The sequence below is a fragment of the Protopterus annectens genome, chromosome 6.part0 (genome assembly GCF_019279795.1).
Source record: "Protopterus annectens isolate FY-2018-M chromosome 6.part0, PAN1.0, whole genome shotgun sequence".
Taxonomy (NCBI): domain Eukaryota; kingdom Metazoa; phylum Chordata; order Ceratodontiformes; family Protopteridae; genus Protopterus; species Protopterus annectens.
In genome coordinates, this window is record NC_056737.1 from 1,823,929,181 (window position 1) to 1,823,955,827 (window position 26,647).

Genomic DNA, 26,647 nt, shown 5'->3' on the forward strand with positions numbered 1-26,647 from the left:
TGGTCTTGTGAAGGAACAAGGGCAGATTTTTGATAGTTGATGGTGAAACCTAGACTTTCCAGCAGAGACACCGTAAAGAGCACATTCTCTTGAACAGTGTCTGGAGAGTGGGCCAGAAGAAGAAAAACATCCATGTACAAGAAAATCTGAATGCCCCTTAGTCTGTAAAAAGCTAAGACAGGAGCTAAGAATTTTGTGAAGACCCTTGGTGCTGTAGACAGTCCAAATTGTTTACACCTGAAATCATGTTGCATGGTACCAATGCTTATCTAAAAAGAACTTTCTCTTATTATGATCTGCCTGAACATTTCCTTACTGACAATGCAACCCAATTTACTTAACAAGAATGTTGTTGTTTTAAGGAAAACATGGAAATCAATGTGTTGCTCCAGTATACCCAGCAACAAATGGGTTACATGAAAGATTCATACAAACCTTTAAGGCAGTATAACATATCACTGTATGTCTACATGGTGAGTGTCCACCAAGTAAAGCAAATAGGATAATTTTAAGCTATGTCAGTAGTTTGGGCCAAATGGGGAAGGATTTATAAGTGTAAAAGAGCAATAAGAAAGATATTGTGTGTAAAAATATAACAGAACAGAGTAATGAAAACTGGTTCCTTTAAATCAACAAGCCCAAGCTTCCAGGTGAGGAAATAAGAAGTTATGTACTCACCATAACGTTCCATCTGAGTAGGTAAACTTCATTTGTCAGCAACCTATGGGAATCGGATCCGACCTCGGATCTGAGCCGGCAGTTTTCAACAGCTTTAGATTCGAGCTCCAAGCTCCTCCCCCTACCCATAATCCTCTGCCAACCCTTACTGACCTCAGATCAAGTTTGCCCAACAGCAGAAACTGCTAGAAAATTATTATTCTCAAGATAAGGTGGGTAAAACCCATGGACCTGAGTAGGAATACATTCGCAAGTGAGGGGGTAGGAGGGAGGGACGGTTGCTGACAAATGAAGTTTACCTACTCAGATGGAACGTTATGGTGAGTACATAACTTCTTAATCTAAAGTAGTTAACTTCATTTGTGCAGCAACCTATGGGACAGAGTCCCCAGCTACCTGAACCTTGGGCAGCCTTCATGGAAGGATGTTCCGGAGCACTGCAGAGCCAAAGGATGCTCTCCCTCTGGAGATAATGTCCAATTTATAGTGATTGATAAAGGTATGAGATGAGGCCCAAGTGGCTGCCGAACAAATATCATCCAAAGAGACTCTAGCTCTAAAAGCCGCAGAGGTACACATAGATCAAGTAGAGTGGGTATGGACTCCTTCAGGTGCGGGCCTGCCAGAACTTTCATATGCTCGAAGGATACACTGTGAAATCCATCTAGACAGCGTAACTTTAAACACCGATTTACCCAAGTTAAATTTGGCAAATGAGACAAACAACTGGTCGGATTTCCTATGACCAGATGTCCTGTGGCTGTAGAAGCGAAGTTGTCTATGCACATCCAATGAGTGTAATTTGTATTCCCCTTTGTTACAGTAATTTGGAAAAAAGACCAGCAGGTTAATGGACTGGTTAATATTTGATTCAGAGGCAACCTTGGGAAGAAAAGAGGGATTGGTCCTGAGGTAAACTCTATCCTTGTGAAAGGTCAAGTGTGGGGTTTTTATGCAGAGGGCCTGTAGTTCAGAGACCCTTCGAGCCGAGGTGATAGCGACAAGAAAGGCCGTTTTCCATGACAAGAATTTAAGATCTACTGAAGCTGCAGGCTCAAATGGGGGAGCTGTCAAGGCCTGAAGCACCAGCGTTAAATCCCAAAGAGGGACTACATCCTTCACTGGAGGTCTGAGCAGAAAGATGCCCTTCAAAAAGGTTTTACACAATTTCATGGTGATCAAAGGGCCCAGTTAATTTCCCACGTGATAATGAGAGATAGCTGCTAGATGAACCTTGACTGTGGAGGAGCTAGCCCCCTGATGAAACAGCCCTGACAGAAAGTCTAATACAGCGGGCAAAGGAGCTGTGAAAGGATCCAACTTTTGGCGTTCTGCCCAAATGGAGAAACGTTTCCATTTGCTACTATAGATCTTTCTAGTAGAAGGCTTGCGTGCTGCTACTAGAATAGTTTTAACTGGAGAAGAGATACCGGGAGTCCTAGCTACGAGTGGAACTGGAGCAGCCAAGCTGTGAGCTTGAGATTGTCCAGGTTCGGGACTGGGAGCTCTAGGGGGTGGGATATTAGATCCGGAAAGGGATCCAGAATCCAAGGAGGATTCACCAGATGAGACCAAAGGTAAGGGAACCAGGTTTGACGAGGCCAAAACGGGGCAATGAGGATAATCCTGCTCCCCAACCAGCTGGCTTTCTGAAGAAACTTCATCATTAGAGGAAGAGGAGGGTAAGCATAAAGAAGATCGGGAGGCCAAGCATGCACCAGAGCATCTCTCGGGGGTTCCCCGGAGGAGGAAATGAGAGCGAAGTAGTCATAACATTTTGTGTTCGAGGGAGAGGCAAAGAGATCACAACAGGGTTGACCCCATTTGGCGAAAATCCAATTCGCTATCTCGGGATTCAGAGACCATTCATATGGTAACAGGATGGTGCGACTTAGTTTGTCTGCTAGGATGTTGGACCGCCCCGAAATGTGCGTATCTATGAGAAAGCGGTTGATTGAGATCGCCCATTCCCACACCCTCATGGCCTCTCGACAGAGTGGGTAAGACCTGGTTCCCCCCTGTTTGTTGATGTACCAGACAACAGACATATTGTCTGTCTGAATCGCAATTGTTCCTACAGGAAGAAGGTCCTGAAGTGCTTGCAATGCTAACAGCACTGCCCTCATCTCTAGGACGTTGATATGCAGTGAGGTCTCCGTGAGGTCCCACGTGCCTTGGACTGTCCTGCCCGAACAATGCCCCCCCATCCGAGGCAGGAAGCATCCGTGGTCACCGTGGCTAGTGGAGGGGTCATAGAAAAGGGTCGTCCTTGCTGGAGGTCTGGAGATTGGAGCCACCATAGGAGGGCCCTCTTGCAAGCCCTGCTGAGGGGAACGGGATGGCTCAGAGGATACTGAAGAAAGGACCACTGGACCCGAAGGGTCCATTGTAAGACACTCATGTTCAAATGTGCCATCGGCAATAGGTTGATTGCTGCCGCCATTGAGCCAAGAGCCCTCAGGACCAATTACACCGGGGAGCTGGAGATTGCAGAATGGCCCGCACGTGTAGCCTCAGGGTTCGTAGCTGGTCTGTGGTCAGGAAAGCTAGGAGTTTGTTTGTGTCTAATCTGATCCCTATGAAGTCTATGGTCTGATTCGGAATAAGAGACGACTTCTCTATGTTGATAATGATCCCCAGCCGGGGAGCTAGACGAAGAAAGTAGTTTCTGGCTGCACAGAGTAGATGCCTTGTCGGGGCGGTCAGGAGCCAGTCGTCCAGGTATGGGAAGATCTGAATTCCCTGGAGCCTCAGGTGGGCCGCTATCACTGCTAATACTTTGGTGAACACCCTAGGGGCTGTGCTGAGACCAAAGGGGAGGACCCTGAATTGGAAATGATTGGCTCCTAGCCGGAAGCAGAGGAATCTCCTGGATCGCCTGTCCATCAGAATGTGGTAGTACACATCCTTGAGGTCTATAGAGCACATCCAATCGTTCTCCCGCAAAAGGGGGAGAATGGATTGAAGAGTGACCATGCAGAACTTCTCTTTGGTTACTGACAGGTTCAAGGAAGACAGGTTGAGGACTGGTCTTAAGTCCCCCATCTTTTTTGGGACCAAGAAGAACCTGGAGTAAAACCCGGACCTGCACTGGTCTGGGGGGAACGTGTTGGGTGGCTCTTTTTTCCAGCAAATGTTGGATTTCCATTGCTGCGGCCTCCCTCTGATCGGGTGGAACATCGGGGAGGTATCTGGGGCTGCGTGGGCAGCGAGAAAAGGAAATCTGATATCCTCTGGATATAATGCGAAGCACCCAGTGGTCTGTTGTGATGGACTCCCAAGCTGCTGGGTGCTTCGAGAAATGCCCCCCGACTGCCTCCAGAGTGGAGCAGTCGGGCAACCCCACAGGGGTGTTGCGTGGGATGGTCCGAGAAGGGTTTTCTGGATCCAAAGTTCTGCGGGCCCCCTCTGCCTCTAGGGCGGCATCCACCCTGCCCTCCTCTGCCGCAGCAGGGCTGGGAGTCCAGAGCGGGATGAGACTGTTGTGACTTCCGGAACCACATCTTCTTCTGACCCTTTTGGTTCTTAGAGAAGTACCTCTGGGGAGCAGAGAAGCGGACTCCGATGGCAGACGTCTTCCCGTCTTTTTCGCTCTGGACCAAGGTATCTCACACGGTTTTTGCCGAAAAGGGCAGAACCATTGAAAGGGGTATTAGCGAAAGACGCCTTAAAGGGTTCCGCGAAATCACAATGCCGGAGCCAGGCCTGACATCTCATGACGAGGCCTGCTCCGCTGGCTCTAGCGGCTTCTTCCTTGGCATGGGACAGTAGCTGCATAGAGGTGTTAGATATGGATCATAGAGGGGCCATCCGGGTGGAGTGCAATTGCTTGTCCTCCGCCGACATGGACTTGGGGGGGGGGGGGCGACGCAGCGTACTCTTTGATAAGGTCCCACTGCAGTCGAAGCACATGTGCCAAGTAGTTCAGCGACCTCACAGAGTAGGTAGCCGAACTAAACACCCGCTTCCCTAGGCGGTCCATCGACCGAGACTCCTTGCACAGGGGATGAACTGAGGGACTCTTCTGAGCTGTTTCCCTCTTGGTGGCCGCAGCCACCAACATGGCATCTACAAGGGGACCCTTACTCCAGTGGGACTTGTCAGAGGGTGGGCTAAGAATCCTGTCCTGGCGCTTGAGGACTGGCTCCACAGTGTCCGGCTCCTTCCACGCCCTGGTAGTAATCAAGTCTACCAGGGGGTCGGCTGGAGGGGACACCCAAGAGGTAGACGGGCCTGCTTCAAACGCCTCCAGGAACACGGATTCGTCCGAGGTAGGCTTTGGGGCAGACCACCCCCCCTTATTCTAAGCATCTCCATGATGTCACCAAATGGGACATCTTCAGGGGGGTGATCTTCGGGAGCCTTCCCCTTCCTCCAAATCCGTGTCCTCAGTCAAGGACTCGGGGGAGTCCAGGTGCCTCCTATTGCACCTTCGCCTGTGAGGAACCTCCTCGGGGGTGCTGTCCGAGAAGGTCTCACCAGCCACTTCTTGTTCCAATGGAACTATCTGGGACGTCAAAGCAGGCTGTCCCTGGGGCCGGGTGATGGAAGTCAGACCCAACAGAGAAGGAGTGCAGGGTGGAGCTGTGGCAAGGGCCGGGGGCCTGGATTGTCTCGACAGGGCCGTCTCCACCACGTCGAATGCCGAGGGAGAGCTGCTCTCTCTGGGATCCAAAAGCAGACCCTCGCTCGGATCAGATGGACGGATCGGGGCCGGCACCGAAGCGATCGGATCCGATGGACCAGTATGCTCCGACCTGGACGGAGCCCAAGGCATACCGATACCCCCGGATCCGAAGCTCAGCCCTCGGCTCCGAGAGCTCGGATCTGAAGAAGAAAATGGACCCGACAGACTCGAAGGAAGTGTCGGCGCCAAAGTACCCAAGACTATCGGCGCCGACACACCCCCGGCTCCAAGGCTGCCCGGCTCCGAAGACTCTGAACCCGGGAAACAGGACGGAGAAGGAGCTATCGGGGCAAAGAAGGGGGGTCGAGCTCCCCCCCAGAGGGGGGGAGGCAGGAGCACTCCCATCTGCAGTTGGGCCTGGAGGAATCTTCTCATCATCCGGTCCAAATCTGCATCCGTGAGACTTCGGGTTGATCTCGACGAGGCCACCGAGGCGGGGCGGGAGTGTTGCCTCGATGACCTCGAAGGAGATCGGGACTCCTCCTCCTCAGGACCCGGTGAAAAGCATGGGGACTGGATCCAAGAAGGAGGAGACTCAGACGTCCTGGAGGGAGAAGACCGCTTAGCCGGGGGGGGTCGAAGCGGAGGCCTCGGCCCGCCACTTGTGGTGTTTCTCCCTCCTTTTTTCTTTCCTAGCCTCCCTCTCTTCCGGGCCTAAGGCGGGAGGTTGAGTCCCGGCCGGGGAGAGGGAAGCAGGAGTGGCAGCTGCCGCAGCGGGAGCCAGAGGAGGACCGGAGGTAGAAGACCCGCCAGAATCAGCTTAGACCTCTGGTCCTTGAGTGCCCTGGGGTTGAACGCCACACAAATGGTACAACCAGAGGACAGGTGCTCAACGCCAAGGCACAACACACACCGAGTGTGGCCATCCGCTGGGGACAGCTTATGGCCACACTCGGTGCACATAGAAAAAATCAGCTTTGGGACCTCAGACATATTAACTAAAAAGGTAAAACCACACACACTAGGCCCCAAACACACACACACACAACTAAAAGATTAAGAACGGTTAAATTTTTCTCACAAAAGTGATGAAACGCCTGGAACTCGGGATCAAGCTGCTGAAGTAAACCGCAGCAAACTAGATCTGAGGTCAGTCAGGGTTGGCAGGGGATTATGGGTAGGGGGAGGAGCTTGGAGCTCGGATCTAAAGCTGTTGAAAACTGCCGGCTCGGATCCGAGGTCGGATCCGATTCCCATAGGTTGCTGCACAAATGAAGTTAACTACTTCAGATCTTAGTGTTAACCTGTTCCCAGTTAAAAAATGGCAGAAATCATTAGAAAGACCAGAGAAGTATGGACCATTTGTGTTGTTGGAATCATATGAAGTGAGGCCCAAAGTCCAGCAAGAGGTTTGCTTTTGCTAGCGGAGGTCCTGGTAGTGGAGAACCTAGAGGTTACCTTTGTCATACTGGAGGAATTCTGGTAAAATAATATTTTCTTACTCCAAAGGCAGTGAAACATTCATCCTGGTTGTGGGATAACACTGCGGTTACCAATGGCACTGGAGGAATTCTGGTAGCAGAATGTTTTATTACTCAAAGGCAGTGAAACTTTAAAAAAACTGTAATTTAAGTGATGCTTAATGTTTCCTTGAAAATTTGCTTGTAGGTCTGTATTTCAGGGGAAGAAATTGTTTTGTATAAGACACTTCTGTTCCTTGGATTTGTTTAAAGATGTGCAAACAGCCTGTCAGCAGCACTGTACTGCTGTGTTGCAGCGTTGCCATGACTGCAACAAACAAAATGGAAGTTTACTTTGTTGTCAAATCCAGATGACTACTTTGCTTGCAAAAGTAAAGTCCATTTTCTGTACTGTAAATAAAAGTTACAATTTCAGAAAAAAATGTGTGTGTTCACTGCTTAAAACATCACAGGCAGGTATGAAGAAATGAAATGACATGTCAGAAATGAAGATAAAATGCTGCTTTTTCTTTTAGTATACGAAACAATTCCAAACTGTACTGCAGGACAGAGATCTGCAGAACTGTTGGTAAGTAGAAATTTTAGAAAAAATCAGATTTGATGAGACCTAGTATGAGTGGACTGCTCAAATTAAACAGCGCTTATACAGGTTTCAGAATGGAAATCATGTAAGGGAAAGCATAGCTCTCAACCTTCCATCTCCAAGATGAGGAACACTTGCCCTTATAATGTGGAACAAATGGGCAAAATGTGGAACACATATTAATGGCTTACTAACAGATTCAACTAGGAAGGTCATAGGATGGTTTAAATATGCAACTTTTACTTATAAAAAGATTAATGAATTATTATGATTAATTTCTATTTACCATGAATATCAGTTAAAAACTTCCTAACAGTGAATGTGTGACAGACCCTTTCAATGTGGAACTTTGAGGAACATGAACTTTTTAATACCGCAATTGAGGTACGTTCCTCATAATGAGGTACGCTTGAGAAGTATGAGGGAAAGATTAATCAGTAAAAAGAATTGTTGACATCTATAGGATACTACTGGGAGAAGTACACAGTAGATATGAGGATTTAACACTGATAAATCGGGTCCACATTCATAACAAAATCCAGGAATGATTCACAGATTTCTCAATGAAGGCATTCTGTTCTTCAGAGACCTTCACTAGCAATGATAAAGGACAATATCTCTCACAATGAAGTACATTGTGATTCTGGAGTTGTGTACTGTGACTCTGTTGATGTGTCAAATAATCAGTGGTGTAAGTTTCCAGCTCTAATGTGTCCCAAGACCCTGCACAGACTGTCATGAACAGTGAACTAGTATAATCACAAAGGGTTAGAAAATCACTTGAATGTTTGGCCTACTAACTACTGAAACCTATGACAATAGAACTATCCGTACACAGATGAGATCTGTGTTCTAATTCACTGTACAAGCTATTTCATCCACAGACAATACCTATAAACAAAGGAGCACTATTTTACTATAGCAAATTATTAAGAGGGTCTAACATTGGAGGAACACAGTAGAATGGTATAGTGATCAGTCCATGTATCTTTGTGAAAGCAAGTCTGAGCATTCTTGAATAAAGGGAATATGCATATGTGTAGTGCAGTCTATACTTGGCAATATGCTCTTACTCTCTGTGCATGTGTCTTTAAAGTCTATAAGAAAAACAAATGCAGGAGTTAGGACACCACAACTTGCTACGATCAGGGCTGTGGATTCTCAACAATGTCTATACCACTGAAAAAAGTCAGGAAGAATGCACCAAAAATTACATTCTAAGATTTTACCATTCAAACATCACCTGTTTTTGTGATTGCAGAAAATTTTCTAGTTAACTTGCTATACAACTATGTACAATTTTTATGCTACAAGTAAGATGCAAGTTACTGTGTCAAGCTTAAGTGCTGCACTTTCTACCAGAGCCAGACAAAAAAAGGGAAGAATTGAATTACCTTGTTCAGAAGTAAGACTTGGGTTTTATCTGGTGTTAAATTCACATCAGTAGCAGAAGCATGGACAACAATATTCATAAAAAACACAGGGTAACGAACATTTGAAGAATCCTTCTTGCACTGCAAACTGTAGTACTGACGGACCAGCTGCAAAAATTTGTATAAAATTATTAACAATGGAGTTACAGTTTCAGAAACAGAAAGTACAGTTGTGTAAAATCTTACCATAGCAGTAGATTGTCCTCTTCACTATTGTAGTACTCACAACCTAAGGGATCTCCTACCAAGGACAGCCCAATGTCTGGCTAGTATACCAAAGCCTTTATTACTTACAGTCATTGTATGTCTCCCATACATTCCCTGTGCAAGGTGCAGAGCATAAAGATGACATATGGCCGCACACACTCAGAACTGGAAAAGACCCAGGAAGAACAAAATGGCCCTAGGGACTAGAAAAAACATGTGCATCCAGAAGGAGAAAAAGGAGAACAGCCCCCAGCCAGGAGGGCAAAAAAGAACAGACAAGAGCAGAAGGGTCAGGAGGCAGGGAGGGACTACTGCAACAGTGAAAAGAAGGACATCTATTATGGTAAGATTTTACACAACTTTACTTTGTCCTTCCATATCACTGCAGCAGTATTCATAACCTAAGGAAGACTACAAAAGCTCAAGAAGCAGCCTGGGAGGAGAATGGCACTGAAGAGCCCTCCAGAAACCTATGCAGGATAGCACTGGCACTGGAAATAACACCCAAATTGCAAAGCTTTGTGAAAGCATGAACAGAGAACCAAGAAGCAATCTCTAGGATGGAATCTGTATCCAGCCCCTTGAAAAAAGCACCAGAGGAAGCAACAGTCCTGGTAGAATGAGCCTTTAGTAATGAGGAAAGAAATTTACTATGAAAAAATAACAAAAAGAAATAGCCTTAGAAATCCAAGAAGAGAAGGCTTGCTTGGAAACTGCCACACCCAAAGACCTGAGATGAAAGGAAACAAAAAGCTGCTTAGATTTGCAAATAACTTTAGTTTTATCCAAGTAATATCTGAGCTGGCTATGCAATTCCAAAGGGTGAAGAACATTCTCACTGGCAGACTGAGGAGAGGGAAAAAAGGAAGGCAGATGACTAGACTGATTAAGGAACAACTCATTGACCTTTTGTGCATGAAAGAAGGGTTTGTATGAAGAGACACCCTGTCTCTGTGGAAAAATAAGAAAGGAGGAACAGCCATGAGAGCCTTCAGTTCAGACACTCTCTTGCCTGAAGTGAGAGTCAAAAGAACAGTCTTCCAAGTACAGTGTTGCAAGGAAGTTGAAGAATTAGGCTCAAAAGGACCCTGAGTCATTTTTTTAGGTACAAAGCTGAGGCCACAAGAAGGTGGAATAAGCTTCTTGGGAGGCCTGATATGAAGGATCCTTTTAAGAAACTGCCTGACCTGAAATCTACAGGCCAGAGGATGAGTCAGGGAAAGACAGGCAGAAAATGCTGACAGGTAAGTTTTCACTGAAGAATATGCTAACCCAGCATGGATCAGATCACAAAATAAGAAAGAACCAGAGAAACCTCCACAAATGGGATCCTGATGGTGAAAGAGGCACCAGACAGAAAATCTTTTCCATTTGGACATATATGGTTTCCTGGCCTTCTGCAGAATTCAAAGCATGTCCTCAGAAAACAGGTGCCCAAAAAGAATCAAAACCCTATCACCCACAGCGTCAGTAAAGAGTGGATAAGTGAGGATGGATGAGAGACCGCTTGTCTTGTGTGAGAAGATTCACCTGTTGAGGTAACTCCAGGCAACTGCCCCCTGGCCAAGTAAGAAAGAAAGGGGAACCAATGTTGTCTGGACCAAAAGGGGGTCACAAGATTTTGGGAAGAGTCCTGCCTGATCTTGTGTAAGACTCATGGTAAGAGAGGAAGGGGAGGGAAGGTGTACAGAAACATCCTCTTCCAAGGAAAGAACAAGGCATTCACTTTCCAAGCCACAAGACTAGGGACTCTGGAACAGAATACAGAAAGCTGTCCGTTCAGAGTGGAGGCAAAAAAGATCTACTTGAGTAATACCTCACCGATGGATGATGTCCAGGAATACATCTCTGTGAAGCATTACTTAGTGAACCTGTATGCTGGACGGACCTGCTCAATGAGTCTGCCTGTAGATTGTGCTCCAAGGGAATGTAAACTGCCTGAAGAGTTGCTTGATACTGGACAGCTAGATCCCAGACCTGAAGACCTAATCTGCAAAGAAGATAGGACCTTGTACCTCCTTACTTGTTGACATACGACATCACTGTGGTATGGTCTCTGAAAGTTTTGAGGGGTCCAGGATGAAAGAGGGAATAAAAAGCCTGAAGAGCTACCTGTAGCGACCTCATTTCCTTTATACTGATGTGGTCCAACCTCTAATGAAGGCAGCAAAGACCTGAACCTTGAGAGAGCCAGAGGAGGTCTCCCCATCCCCTGCCTGAGGCATCTGTAAAGAGCTCTAGAGTCAGGACTGGAGCTTAGAAAAGAAGCCCCAGATTGAGAGAAAGTTGAAGACTCCACCACTGAAGCTCGAGCTTGAGACAGGGAAAAAGGGTGCAGGGAAGTCCAGAAGGTGACAATGCTGGAGCCACACTGACTTCAGGTAACAATGAAGCTTTCTCATGTGGAGCTTGACCACAGGGAGCATGGAAATGGTGGAAGCCATGACCTTGAGGACCCTGTGAAATTCCCTGACTGTGAATGAAGCCAGAGGATGAAAAGACTGGAAAGATGTAGTGAGAGATAAGGCCTTGGGGGACAGAGATGGTCTGAAACCTGCAACCAAGGAAATATGACACTGAGAAGGCATCAGAGCTTATTTCTGTAAGTTTATGCTAAACCCCAGACTCTGCAACAGGGAAATAGTAAACTTGAGATCTTGAAAGAGAATGTCGGGTGAAGACACTTGAATGAGCAGATCATCCAGGTAAGGAAAGATCTGAATACCTCTCCATCCTGGAAAAGGCAAAGACAGGAGCCAGGCATTTGGTGAATACCCTTAGGCAGTAGAGAGGCAAAAGAAAAAAGTAGAGAACTGCAAATGCAAGGAAGAAACAGAGAAACTTAAAAAATTTCAAGAAAAGGAGATGGATGGGGATATGAAGGTATGCATTCTTGAAATCTAGTAAGACCAGAACGGCCTGGGGTAGAAGAAGGGGAAACAAAGACTCAAAAGACAACATCTGAAAGGAAGGAATTTTGAGAAAGTTGTTGAGCTGGGAAAGATCCTGAATTGGTCTCCAAGTTCCCTCCTTTCTGGGAACCAAAAACATTTTGGAATAAAAAACCCTCCCTACCTGGGCAGGAGGCACAGCTTGAATGGTGCCCTGGACCAAAACAGAATGAAGCACCTCTGAGAAGAGAGAAAGTTGTTCCAGAGGAGATTGAGGGATGCCTAAAAAGGGAGGAAGGGATTTCCAAACCACAAAATATTCCTGGCACATAATGGACATAATCAGAGAGTCTTTTGTGATCTTTAATCAATGTGGAAGGGACAGAGAAAGATGGAAGGATAAGGGAACCTGGCCGAGAGAAAGGGGAAGAAAACTGTCAAATGGAACCCAGCTTATCCCAAAAAGCAGGTTTCTGGGAGGGTGAGGTTTGAGTAGACTTAGCAGGATATACACATCTAGAACCCTTTTTTCCACTTAGACTGTGAGACTGCCTATGAACAAAAGCAGATTTGGAAGGATAACTCTTCTGAAACTTAGGAGCAGGAGAAACAAAATTATGTTAAAACTCCTGCAAGGCTTATGCTTATCCTGGGCAGACCTGAAAAGTTCAGCAGCATCAGCATCAAAAAGATTTTTACTATCCAAAACAGCATCCAACGGTTTGGTCTTAATGTCATCAGGCACAGCCTGAAGAAGCCAAGAGTAACACCTCATGACAGAACTAAAGGCAGTAGCCCTGGAGGGGACATCAGCTACACTGTAGCTGCATTTGATAGTGGTGAACAACTTGAGCAGTAGAGCACAACAGAGGAGGGCCAAAAGACTTCCACTCAGTATCAGGAATGTCAGAAACCACTGGGAAAACCTGAGAAAGGAGGGCCAAAACACACTTGGTCATATCAGTCTGGTAGATGACAGCCCAAAAGGATAGATTGGCAGCAGTGTAAACCTTTTTGCCCAGTGTCTATAGCCCTACTACCCTTATCTGAAGAGAGCAAGGGTAGACGGCAACAGCTTGGTAGAAGAGACAGTCACTACAGATGGGACAGCAGAAGGGCATTTATACAGAAATTTACAGTTCTAAGTCACCTTATAAAATCTATCAGGTTTTTGGGTGTAAGGGGTTGAGAATCAGGGGCCACAGAAGCTGCTGAAAAGATATCCAAGAAGGCAGCCAGAACAAGGGGAATGGCTTAGGAAACTCCATCTAGAGGAGCTCATAACACCTTTTCTGAATGTAAGAGACTTGAAAACAATACCACTTAAAAAAATCCATCATGCAGGCAACAGTAACCCCAAAGGAGTGCTCCTCCAAAGGGGAATCTGGACTAATAGAATCCTCTTCCTCTGAACTATAATCCAAGGGGGAAGGAATTTGAGAAGAGTAAGACAGGTACTCTTCTCCAAATTCACATCATCATCTGAAGAATCTAGTTCCCAGGGTCTTTGAACAGGAGTGGAAGACCAAGGAGGGGCAGGCACAAGCACTCCTTGAGGAGACTTTAAAGCCATTAAAGCATTAAATAACCCCTGTGTAAAATCCTGCCATTCACGTTGGAGATCCTTAAGTACTGGGGAAATACGCTTGGTTTTCTGTTTCTTTTTCTGCAAGATGTCCACACGAAACACCCTCAGAGGATCAGAACCCGGAGGCATCCAATAAGCATAGTAGGAATCTCCTCCCTAACAAAGATCTGCGGAATCCCTCTCAGTCCCTTGCATATAATAAGTCGAGGCTCCCCCTCAACATCAGGAGCAGACATTCATAAAGTCTCCAAGGATATCCGAGAAGCCAGATCCATGCTGGCCTCTGACGAGGTCATGGTAGAGGAATCAGAGGCAACCACTGGCCAATGCTTTGGGTTATCCCTAGCCTTGAGAGAGACATCTGGGGGAGGCAGGACAGTAGCTATATCAGACCTAAGATTTTAGGCCATTTTCTTGGCAGACAGCTGACTCTCACATTGAGAAGATTCCACCATAGCACCTTAAGTCAAAAGCTTAATACATTGGTTTTCAAGATAAACAGATAAAGAGGAGAGATGACTATGCAGGGTGTTAGGGAGAAAAGCCTGTCAAACAGAACACTGAGTGTGGCAGTGCAAAGCACCCAAACAGAAAAAACACTGGTCATGACTGTCTTTATGGGGAATCTATCTCCTGCACTGACATTTTTCCTTTCTGGATGACATGAACCCAAAAGCACTAAATAAAAAGAAAGATAAGAAGAAACCCCAATGGGGCACTTATCTGAAATGTGGCTTGGTAACCAGCACAGCAGAAGGGTGTTTAGACAGATGTGCAATGATGGCGTTCAGACTGGTGGCAAAGAGTTCTGCATGTGTGTGTCTTTATGTCACCTTTATGCCCTGAATAAGAAAGGTTTAATGATAATTCTGGATTTTAATAAGGTACCTTGTCTCATTTATTTTGGAAGGGAATCCAGGGTTGTGGTGCCATCTCTGAAAACATATGGTCTGTGCTATAAAGTCTGCTTCTACGTATAGAAAGGCAAGCTACAGATTACAGAAGAAATCTGAGGTTATAGTTTGAGGTATGCTTGGTGAGATGATTAGCAAATAATGGGAAGGATTCCAGAATGTTAATTAATAAATAAGATAACTTAGGAGTAGCTTAGTCCTTTGTGCTACTGACACCTATTTAACTTTTGCCAAAACACAGCAGTCATGCTCAACTTTAGGAGTAATGAATCTACAAACATTGAGACAATCTGCAGAGATAACAGGTTCTTTTTTGCAGTAGAAGCAATTGACGGTAGCTCATATTCATGTTAGATGAGGAGTACTTCTTGACTAATTGCCATGCTGCCTTCAAGCAAGAGATTTCCTTAGCTCAAAAGCATTATGTACTAACTTTGTATTTTATTTTATTTTATTTTCTAAATGGTGTTGAAAGTTGGGTTAGTGATTTAGCCATAATCTTAACTATCTGAAATATCTGATGGTTTCAAAGGGGAGACTGGTCACAACAAGAGTATGTTCTTTTATAGGAAGACAGCTGAGAGTTTTTACTTGGTTCTGAAAATTATTGCTTTTACTTTCTTAGTGAACAAGTAGTTTCCTGTTAACAATTGCAAAGTATGCAGAAACATACTGGTGAAAGAAGGAAGGGAAACTTGACATACACCTTTAATAAGGTGGACCACAGAAGACCTTGACTTTTGAACTGTAAAGTGTCTATGAATACATTTTTAACAAAGAGAGAGCTTGGTTGCCAATTCAAACTTGAACCAGTGAGCTAAAAAGTAGATTGTGACCAACCAAATTAAAGGCATTAATTAGATCATTGAAAGCAGAACCAGTTAAGTAGCCTTTCCTTGTGTTTTGGAAGAATGTTATTTCTGAAGGTACATAAGAACTATAGGAAATGTTTTGATTACAGCTTACCTCTAGGGATCTGTCATGATGTTCTCGATTAGGCAAAAGTTATACAAAGGAAATTTAGAAAATACAGAAGGTGCACTATGCAAAAAGCAAAAACCTAAGGATGTAAGCATTTCTGAGCTTGTGGAAGCATCAATGGGGATATAGTCACAAAGTTTTTTCAATGTTGCTTGTTTTAATACATTGGAAGTAAAAAAAGAGGTGAGAAAGAAAGGGATGTAGGGGACTGAGTGGGTTGTGTATGTGCTGCAGGAGGAGTAAGGGGAAGCTGTCAGAATTCTTTTCAGAAATTCCATAATGAAGACCACATGATGTCATCTATTAAAGGACGTTTATAGGGAGTTTGACTTGTGGGTTGATTTGCCAAGTTCCAGAAATGTTTTTGGCTATTTCTGTGAGATTTCTGGAGGAAAGACAGTGCCTAGGTTTGTGTCTTTGGATGGTCTTTTAGCTAAATTTGTATTAGTTTTCTGATGAAGGGAATGTTTTTCCTTGCCATGCTAAGTATCTAAACTTGAAAAGTGCAAGTAATTATTTGGCTAGCCAATGGTTCTGTCTGGTCCAGATACATTGTGTAAGTTTAGGAAACTATTTACTTTGAAAGATAAGTTAGTTAACTACAGTGTTGGTTGCAAATGTAGGATTGTTTATATTAGTGAGGAAAGCCCAGTTAGTTTTAGTTAGGTAACTGTTAAAAGGTTGCTTCTTTTCTTTGGGGTTTGTGATGAAACATGATCAATCTGGGAGAAGATTTCTTTGGGGGATGTGAAGGGGGGAAAAGACAATGCAGTGATCACTTAGGGAACTAGGAAGCATGGAAGTGTGGGAGATGTTACTGGAAGTGAATGTGATTATAAAGTCAAGGACGCCATAGTTGCCTGATTTACAACTGTGTCTAGTTGGTTCCAGTTTTAGCTGGATAAGGCCTAGGCCAGTTAATCGGCCCTGTACTAGTATTTTGAGAGGGATAAGAAGATAAAAGTCTCCTAAAATAACTTTTTTGTTTGTTGTAGGATTCGATAAATTAGATGGTCAAATCTTTAACAACTGGCTGGGGGGATAGATATGCAAAGGCAAGTATAGCAAAGGAGCTGCTGAAGTTAAGCTCAATTTTCAGCTAGCTGACTAGATGTATTTTATGCTATCACGGTAACTTTTAAGGTTATTATTTTTTTTTAATAAGAATAAGAGTCCTGCCTCCCTAACTTTTTCCTCAGTATGCACTTGAAGTACAATTGTACTCGAAAAAATAATGACTAAGGTTTGGTGTGTCTGCTTCAACCTAGGATTCGTTTATACCTACAACATTTGGATTGTGGGTTGAGAGAAAACTGTCAAGTTGCTATAATTTATCTGTGATGCTACCAGCATTAAGAAGTGCAAATGTTATGGGTAACTTATGAGGGGAGAGTCTACTGTTTTGGATATGTAGTGGGTCTGCATTACTTTCTAGATAATCTATTTAATATTCCACTTATCTAAAGTTATCAAGTCATATGGTAAGTTAGAGAAAACTTGGTCGAAAGGTATCATGGATTCCTTTTTGGGGAGCACTGTACGAGAGGTAGAAGTGTTTGCTGTAGGACAGAAATGCAGGTGAGATGATTTGGATGGAAATGAGGGTACTGTAAAGTGCCTACTTATGAATATGTTTTCAACAAGAAGATTTGATACATTATAAGTAAAATGGTCTGATGAAGTATTAGATTTTTTTGTTGAATCACATCCCAAGGAGAACCAAAAAAATTAACTGCCCCAGCTTCCCAGTGCCACATGTCCACGCTGGGTCTTACCAGCTTATCCCGGACCACACCTGCAGACTCATTTCGGGATTGCTCCCCAAGGGAGTATTATCAATGAATGTCCTCCCACCCAGGATGGGCATTCCCATCTTTTCCAGATGCTCCTTCAGCCCCAAACAGTTGACTGGGCCGTAGTCAGGGCTTTATCTCTCTATGCCACTACTGAAGCTCAATGAAGTAGTGGATGTTAATTTAACAGAGATGAGTTGCTTTTTAAATTTGGTTAGTTTTTGCTCCAGCTACATAATGGGAATTTGCAGGAAGTAAGATTAGCAAAACAAGGCTTAGGTGACATGTAGTTACAGTGTGTGAAGTTTGGAAAAATTACAAGAAAATTATTACAGAAGATTTTAGTCTGCTGGAGTGGTGGGGTACAGGGATCTAAGTGTTCTGCATACTGAAACAAGTAGAATGTTTAGTAAGGAAGAATCAGTCTTCGTTAGAGTCTAGTATAGGGTATATAATTGCTTGAAAAAGTTTATCAATGATTAGATATTAAGTTTCAGAGGGGTTGTTGTAAATATCGGAGGATACAAGAAGTGCAATGTTTGTTTCTATCTTAGAAATGATTAAGAAGTTTTGACAAGATGACAATGTTACAAATTAATTGAAGAAAATGTGGTATGCATTTGTACAGAGGCTAGTTATAATCTAAGCAGATGGACAGGGGATTTATGAAGTGTAAAGCTAACTTAATCCATTTCCTGAAGCCATTTAAGCTATGGTTTAGAAATCAGGATTGATGTGCTCATTATGTACACCAGAGTGGGAGACTGCATCATTACGTGGATGTGAAGTCATGATTGTGCAGAGACTGTGGATAAAGGAGTACATTGGTTGGTGAATGGGGGTGCAAGAGCAGACTAGGCCACAATATACATATTCACAAGAGTCCATCAGTATGCATCACAGACCAGTAGATGCCTAGGCAGCTCAACAATGAAACTAGTAATACTTTTACTCAAGTTATCTTTATATGTAGCAATTGTGCCAAATTACACGAGAGAAGATAGTTTTCTATGTGACAGTTACAACAGATTATACAACAGCAGGCAATATAATAAAACATTCCATTCTTTAGGTAGAAACAGTGGTACAAGAAATGAGAGACTGGGACAGCAGGGAGAGAGTACTACAGCTGAAAAAGGAAATTAAGTTTCTGTTCCCTGGAGGAGGTGGGCTTACTCCTTAATAATACAGACAACTCAGTACTGGCAGAAAAATATATTTGTTTTCAGCGAACTACCAATGCAAAAACCACATTAATAGAATGCAGTTAAATTCACAAAGTACAGAGAGGTAGCATCTGATGTAACACCACCAAGTTTACATCATACCTATTCTCTACGCTTAATGCAGCAGGATGAATGCCCAACCCAGGAATGGGAAGTGGTCACAAAGTTCCCATTGCAGGCATAGTTCCCTAGCGTCATTAAATATATCGGCTGCACCTCATCTCCTAAACATCGAGCTGAAAACTACAAGCTACAAAACTAAAACAGTGGCGCATGCTAGTGTGTGCATGTGTAAATGTGTGTTTGTGTGTGGAGGGATGTTGGGGATAAGGGATCTATGAAATGACAAAAAAGAATCAACCGTTTGTCCTGTCTTCTCATAATACTCAACAACTCATTGTGAAGGATACAAATATATAGCCAGTTTAAAAATCTAATGTGTTTCTCTGCCCTTTCATTTGATTCAAAAAGAAAAGGCAAGGTAGCACTGTTAGCACCAATATACTATGGTTATAAGTACTGTTGTTATATTTTGGCTGGGAATATTAAAAAAATGGAAACATATATGAATAAACATACTTTATGATACACTATTATGAAAACACTGCTAATACAACATTTAGAAGTATAATAAATGCAACATTTTGTAATCTGTAACACATAAACCTATATACTTAAACCATGTCCCACAAACAATATGTATATGATCATACTGACATGTCATGATGAAACATGACAAATACATAAACACACTCATCCCCCAAGCTATCCAGTTTATACCTAAGTCACAAGTAAGTATATTCCAGCAAATCACAAAGTAATTATAATTTAAAACATTCATTATCTAGTAAATTATACTACAGTATGTACCTGCCCAACCTTTATGGAACTCTAACAGTAGCATCAACAAGAGGATGGAGAGAAGACATTTTTAACCTATAAGCGAGGGTTCTCTCATAGATTAACTGACACACCTAGAACCTACCTGTTATATTTAACAAGGACCAACCTTGATTGCTGCATTCTGTAGTTAAAGGAGTTAGAGGATCACATAAGCACATAGGCAAAACAGGTGAGCCCCGGAGTACTGCCTGATTTCCTAAATATAACTCGACTCCCAGAGTCATGGTCAATGCAATAATCCTTGATGAAAGTATATGCCAAAGACCAAGTGGCTGCAGCACTGCAAGCACTGGAGACAGACACTCATTTGGTGAAGTTCTGACCACAGCATTTGCCAATGTGTAATTAGAAGCCTTATGACAAAAAGTGCAGCTGACAATCCACTTGTAAAGAATTTGCTTGGCATCTAGAAGCCTATTCTTCCCTGGCACAAAGGAGATGCACAACTGGTTCATCTTCCTAAACTAATGCATCCAATTTAAACAACATCTGTGCTATCAAAGTACCTGAGAGCTTCTGACAAAATGTTATAATCACAAGAAGATAATTTGAAGGGGTGACTCCACTGACAACAGAAGATCTCTGATATCCAATATCATTCTGCCACATTGGCAAGAACTAATTCCATCTTGTTTACGTACCAGAACAACTGTGGTAAAGTCTGACACGATTTGAAGTCTCAGTGGTGTAAACATCTGTACAACCTTCAAAACCATTTTTCACAGCTGTCATTTCTTGCAGATTTATATGTACAGTGGTTTCAGTTGAAGACTGTAAACCATCTACCTTCCAAGAAATGAAATGCATTCTCACCTGGAGTAGGACATGTTTGGTATGAGAATTTGGGATGGAGGGCCAAAACAAATGATCTTTCCCTCATTTCTTTGGACCCCTTCTTCCCATCACTCACTTCTCTGAAGAAAAGAAGGATAACAATGGACTCCTTTTCCTATGAGGAGACCACCTGATTATATGGATTCTTAGAGGACATGTTCTCATGTGAAATGCTACATGCAATGCCAGCACAGTCATAATACATGGGAACATGTGATGTAGAAGGCAAAGAAAGAACCTTGATGTTAAGGCAGCGTTGTCTACTACCAGCTAACACACAGAAGCGGGATAGTATATTATGAATTCTGTCTAAGGACTGAAAAACCCTCACTGAAACTGTATAGCAATGTTCCTACAAAAAGATTTTATGGGAGCATAAAATGTGTGTGTGTATGAGTGTGTGTGTGTGTGTGTGTGTGTGTGTGTGTGTGTGTGTGTATAAATATACATATATACACATACACATATATATTTTTTTTAATGAGTAATGTTCGACACTCAACTACCTATGCATGCTGCACTATATTTCTTTTTTTTTCTAATAGTATTTTATTATTATTTTACAACAGGGACAATCAAGAAACAGTTTGATATAAAATTCAATAGTATTCCATGTATAATCCAGAGACTCCCTATATAGCTACTAATCTGCAAATCATAACTATATACAATATATACAACACAGTGTCACTGAAACAGGAAGAAAGAACCATGTATAAACAAACATAAAATGCATCTCCTGATCAAATCAGATGACAATGATATACAATCTTTATGAATAAAGAAAAGATGCAGGAGGTGAAAGAGGTGATTTCATGAAACATACTGGGTAAAATACCTGGCTTAATATTAAGTCATTACCCTCCTCTTGCTAATCTACTAGGATATGATCACAAATACATTCCCAGAATTTCCGATAGTATACTCGTTTATTTGGATTTCTTATGATGAGGTTTTGAGCAGATATATATTTAATTGCCATTGTTCTAAAGCCTTTCCAAGAATGTTTTGTGCGATCCAACCAATTTTTAGTTATATAAAGCTTGATGAGTAAACATATAGCAATTAGAATATGCTACTTTAGCTTGGAGAATTTTAGGTCTGTAACATGAAGAACTGCTAACTACCAGGATAAAGTAGATTTTTGGTAGCCCATTTTTTCTAGTCGCATCTTGAGAGAGGTCCATAATTTGTGGGTATGACTGCAAGACCATAGGATGTGCAAGAGATCCGCTTGTGGAAAGGAGCAACAGGGGCATGAAGAGGAAATGCTAGAGCTGAACTTGGAGTGCAAGGGGTGTAGTATGAATGGTTATTAACCATTAATTGAGTACACAACAGCTTTTTAAATGGCACTAGCTTAATAGCGGCTCCAATTGCTTTTAGTTTCTGTTCGTCCATAATTTCACTTCCCTGCTGGTTCCAATAGTCGGAGAATAATATAGCAGATTGGTATATAATGGCTTTAACCAATTTATATATGTTAGAAAGCATACTTTTCTTGCTAGCTAAACATTCCATGATATCCAATAGAATATTTATGTCTTTCTTGATGTCAGAAGCTTCCATGATTATTGAGGGTATTAGCTCTCTGATTTGGTGTAGCTCCACAGTATATTTATAGCTCAAACTTAATATCTTTTTTAACTCTTGCAAAGGTTTCCCTTTGTGTTGATATATATCCCTGACCGTACAATCCTTAATTAGTGGACAGTCGAAGAGTCATATTGGTTTATTATTAATTCTAGTGTTAGGGTTCATTTGTAACTGTTGGAGATGGGGAAGAACCTTTTCTAAATTAAGGGTTTTAATTACATTTTGAAAGGTGTTAACTTTTTGCTTCAAGGTGTTGTTAATATAAATATTTCTCATGGTCATTGGGGACAGGAAAGGGAGGGCTTTAGGGTTAATGTTGCTCTTGATCAGATGTTTATGCCAGATTCTTACCCATGAGGGGGACCAATTATCTTTTCCTGAGCAGTACTTCAATATTAGAATAATTCTATTTGCGCCAATAATCCAGTAATAAAGTCAGAAATCCTGTAGATTTAGTCCCCCTTTTTCTTTAGGGTAGGATAATTTTTGGTAACTTATTCTGACTGCTTTAGGGAACCATAACAATTTATCAAGTTCTCTGTTAACTTTCTGAAAAAAGTTATTATGGATGGTCAAGTCTGAGACATTGACGTAATACAAAAGCTTAGGCAAGATATTCATCCTAATACTTGCAGCTCTAGATAGGACGGAAAGCTCAATTGTTTCCACCTATGAAGGTCCTGTGTGATACTGTTCCATACTTTTAACAGGTTATTTTGATATATGGACGTGTGGTTGTGCTCATACTGAATATCCCCAAATATCTAAAATAATATGCGACTTTAAAGGGAGAGTGATACATTAGATATTCTTTATAGCTAGTTGGACTGATAGGAAAGATAAGTGATTTTTTTCTGACTGACTTTGTAATTTGAGACTCTCACAAAAGCCTTCTCGAATGAGCTAATTAGCTCCTTTAAGTCTGTATTTGGGGATTCAAAATAGATATTTAAATCATCTGCAAAAGCAGATAAAGTTATTTTAGTATTCAAGAATTTGGGGATAGAGTGAAAGGTATCTTGAGAAATATAAAGAAAGAGGGGTTCAATATAGAAATTGAACAGGTGGGGGGAGAGAGGACATCCCTGCCTTGTTCCGTTGGAACGTTTAATAGGCTTTGATAAGGTTTTGTTTATATAGAGATATGTATATGACTTATTATACAGAGTTTTTATTAGATTGATGTAATCTTTGGGGATATTAAACTGTGAAATAACTGAAAAAAGGAATATCCAATTGACTCTATCGAAGGCTTTACAGCAGCTAGGACTAATGCATATTTAGGGTTTCTTCATTCCTTGTGATATGAATCACAGAATCCAGTGTTAGGGTAGTGTCCCATGTGTGCCTGTTACACATAAAGCCTGATTGTTCAGGGGATATGATACAGGGCATAACATTCTTAAGTCTTTCGGTCAATATTGAGGATAACATTTTAATGTCAACACTGATTAGAGATATCGGTCTATAATTATGCAAGTTGGATTTGTCAAGATTATTTTTAGGGATAAAAACTGTTTTGGAATTATTAGGATATCTGACCGTTGTGCCATTTAGTTTGATGAAGTGGTATACTTTTAACGGATAGCTGAAGGTTTTATAGAATTCCACTGTGTAACCATCCGGACCTGGGGGTTTACCTAATCTTAGCTTTCCTATGACTTCTATATAATCTCTTGCTGTTTGAGTGGGACATTAAGGGTTTGTACTTGATTTTCATTTAGTTTAGGAAATGTAGGTTTCTTAAAGAATCCTTCACGTTCTGTATCAGGAAGTTGTTGGGTATCCATTCCATAAATTTCCGAGTATATTTGTTGAAATATTTCCATTATGTGACTGTCAGAACTGTATATCTTATTCTGATATTGAAGTAGCACTATTCTTGAAGCCTCCTGCTTATTGTTAATTATTCTCGCTAGTCCTTTAGAAGGTACTTGGGCTCACTCAGAATATCTAGCTATAGGCTTCAATTCCTGTAGGGAGTAATTATTTTGATGTAGGTCAAATAATTGTTTCTGTTTAGTAATAATTGATTTATCAATAACAGGATCATTGCTGAGTTGGTACTTTGATTCAAGTTCTTGAAGCTCAGCTACCAACCTATTTTCTTCCCTTTTAGCCATTTTTTTATAATAAGCAGCTCTCTGTATTAATGCTCCCTTAATTTTTGTCTTGCATGCCGCCCACTGTATATCATAAAGTATGTTCACTATTTCTACGTTCTCTTCCAATTCCAATAGTATTTCTATAATCTCACGGACAACCTCTGCTTTTGATAGCAAATTATTATTTAAAGACCAGTTACACCTGTTAATCATACCCATTGGTTTGTCATGCAGGTTTAGTTTAAGCGTGATTTTAGAATGATCTGACAGATACCTAGGTTCAGAGAAATATTTTCTCTCTCCTTTTGTCAGTGATCCTGAGATGAGAAAAATGTCCAACCTTGACTAAACATTATGATATTTGGAATAATATGTCAAATAATTACTTTTCACTAAGGTGTCTCCAAATGATACAGGATCGATTAGATTAAAGTCAGACATAAGCTCATCAGTGGCAATAGATGCTTGGAGGTTTTGTAAGTTGGAGTTCCTCGCGCAGTCTAGTCCTGGGTCAATGACTGCATTCCAATCTCCCCCTATTATGAAATGGTGATTAGGGAACCTGCATAATAAATTCTATATTTCAAGAATGAAGTCTTGTTGCCTTAAACATGGGCCGTATATATTTAGGAACATAATTGGTTTCCTGTTTGATTTGCTAGGGGCTATGAAAAAACTCCATCTACCCTTGACATCAAAGTTTTGATCAATGATAGGTTCCTGGAATTAATTTTTTAATACAATAGCCACCCCACTAGAGTTGGAGCTATCCCCTACTGCTATAATGGATTTTATCCATCTCCTATTCATATCAACTTTCCATTCTTCTTTAAGCATGTGTGTCTCCTGTAAGAAACATATATTCACCTGGGATTTGAAAATAAGATGCATCAGCAGATTTTTCTTGTCTTTATCTTGCAAACCTCTGACGTTTCATGAGTCTAACACCCACATTCCAGAGGGTTAAATAAAACACTAGATAAGAATATTAGCTTGAGGTAATTATATTCTTTTGAGGGTCTCTCTTCAATCTTCATAGATAAATCATGTTCAAGTCCTATCTCAGTAGTACTAAGCTCCTTCAAAACTAATCCCGTGCCTAAACACCCACCCTTCTCATTCGAAAGAGCTTTACAGAAAGGGATTATGTACTGGGTAACAAGTAAGCATTGTGGTAATAAAATAAAAATATAATCCCCAGTGATTATTTTATATAGATTTTTGAGCTCCTGAGAGCATGTGTAACTAATGTACAAATCTAAACCAGTTCCTAGAATCACCATCCCTAACCCTACTTAGGAAATCCACTACATTCCTGGAGTTCCTTACTCCTAAGACAATTGACCGATTGTAGCCATATATTTTAACCAGTTGGGTATCTACTATAGAATATTTAAGAGTTATGTTCCTTCTAATCATAAAATAATATAGACATAATTACCCGCGGTGGTGGTGCTGCAGTAGCGTTGTCGCCTCACAGTAAGACGCTGTCCGGTTCAATTCTCAGCTAGAGCGTCTTCTGAGTGGAGATATGCGTGAATGGGCATACCTTTGTTGAAGGTTGTGCGTCAGGGCTGGTAACTCGGCACGTAAAAATCAACTACCAATCATTAGCGGACCGGAGTTCCACTGTGGCGACCCTAACCCCTAAAAAGCCGAAACACACAAACAAAGCTATGTAACAATATATTCCATAACTTGAAATAATTATAATATTTCATAGCCAAGGTTATGCATTAAAAAAAAAAAAAAAGGGATGATATCTGGGACACTGCTCAGTACTAGGCACTGCATGTAATAGAAGGGGAAACTTAATACAGGTCATAACACTGACATATCCTAAAAACCGACAGCAACATATAAAATCCGTAACTTTCAATGCATCTTAAGGATATTAGTTACTATATAAAACAGGCAATTTCGCCATTAACAGCTTAAGACGTCCATATTAGTAATAATATTTAAAAAACATAATGGTTGACTATGGTTGCAGATCAGCGAAAATATAAGTGTTGCCATACTGGCTCTTTGCAACTTAGAAATACTAGCATCTACATAAGCAAGTCATGCAAGCAAAATCTTTTTTAGCCCCAAGGGCTGACCTATATTGGGAGCTTTCAGGCGATTTGACCTCCGTAGCAGCATAGTCGCTCACAATCAGAGAAATAGCTAAACATACATCTACATCAAAATGTTTAGTTACCAGCGTCTTTAAAAGCATGAAGTGCTTCTAGCCTGAATTGTTACTTTGGAATTCCTGTAATTGAGCCCTTTAATGTATCTCTTTACAGAATAGTAGCTTACTTCACTAAATTACATAATAACCTATGGGATCCATTTAATGACCTTCAGAACTTTGTAAGGGCTTAGTTTGTTAGATTGTTTTCCTTACTCATTCTCGTTCGATCTCATGTGCCATAGCTAACACCATAAAACCATCAATAGAAAGCATATTATGTGAGGCAGGAAGTTGTAGCATATAAAGAACCCTGCCCCCCAACAAAACCTGAAGTATTAGGTCCTATCAATGGATCCCTATTAAGGCATGACAGACCTTGACCCAACGGAAACAAAAACAATGCTCTTTTCAACCAACAGACCATATACTTACTTCAAAAACAGAAGAAGAAACCAGAGGGACAAAACCATGTGCCAACCGGAACCAAACACCGTTCATGATTCATGATTCAGGTGAGATACTGAAGCACTTCACAAAGGCTTTCTTTGCTTCTTTAGGAGAATCGACTGCATATTTAACATCTTTGACAGAAAAAGCTAAGGTGTTGGGATATTGCATTTGGAATTTT

The 26,647-nt window shown here is 41.8% G+C and overlaps 1 protein-coding gene across 1 annotated transcript in view; it reads right to left on the minus strand.

The window, feature by feature from the left end:
• The window catches only part of PMS1 (PMS1 homolog 1, mismatch repair system component), a 2,357,833-nt gene that overhangs the window by 1,105,065 nt on the left and 1,226,121 nt on the right, over nucleotides 1-26,647 (minus strand). Inside the window, exon 8 of the mRNA XM_044075169.1 lies at nucleotides 8,764-8,910. Coding sequence (XP_043931104.1) covers nucleotides 8,764-8,910 — 147 coding nt within the window. The remainder of the gene's footprint in view (nucleotides 1-8,763; nucleotides 8,911-26,647) is intronic.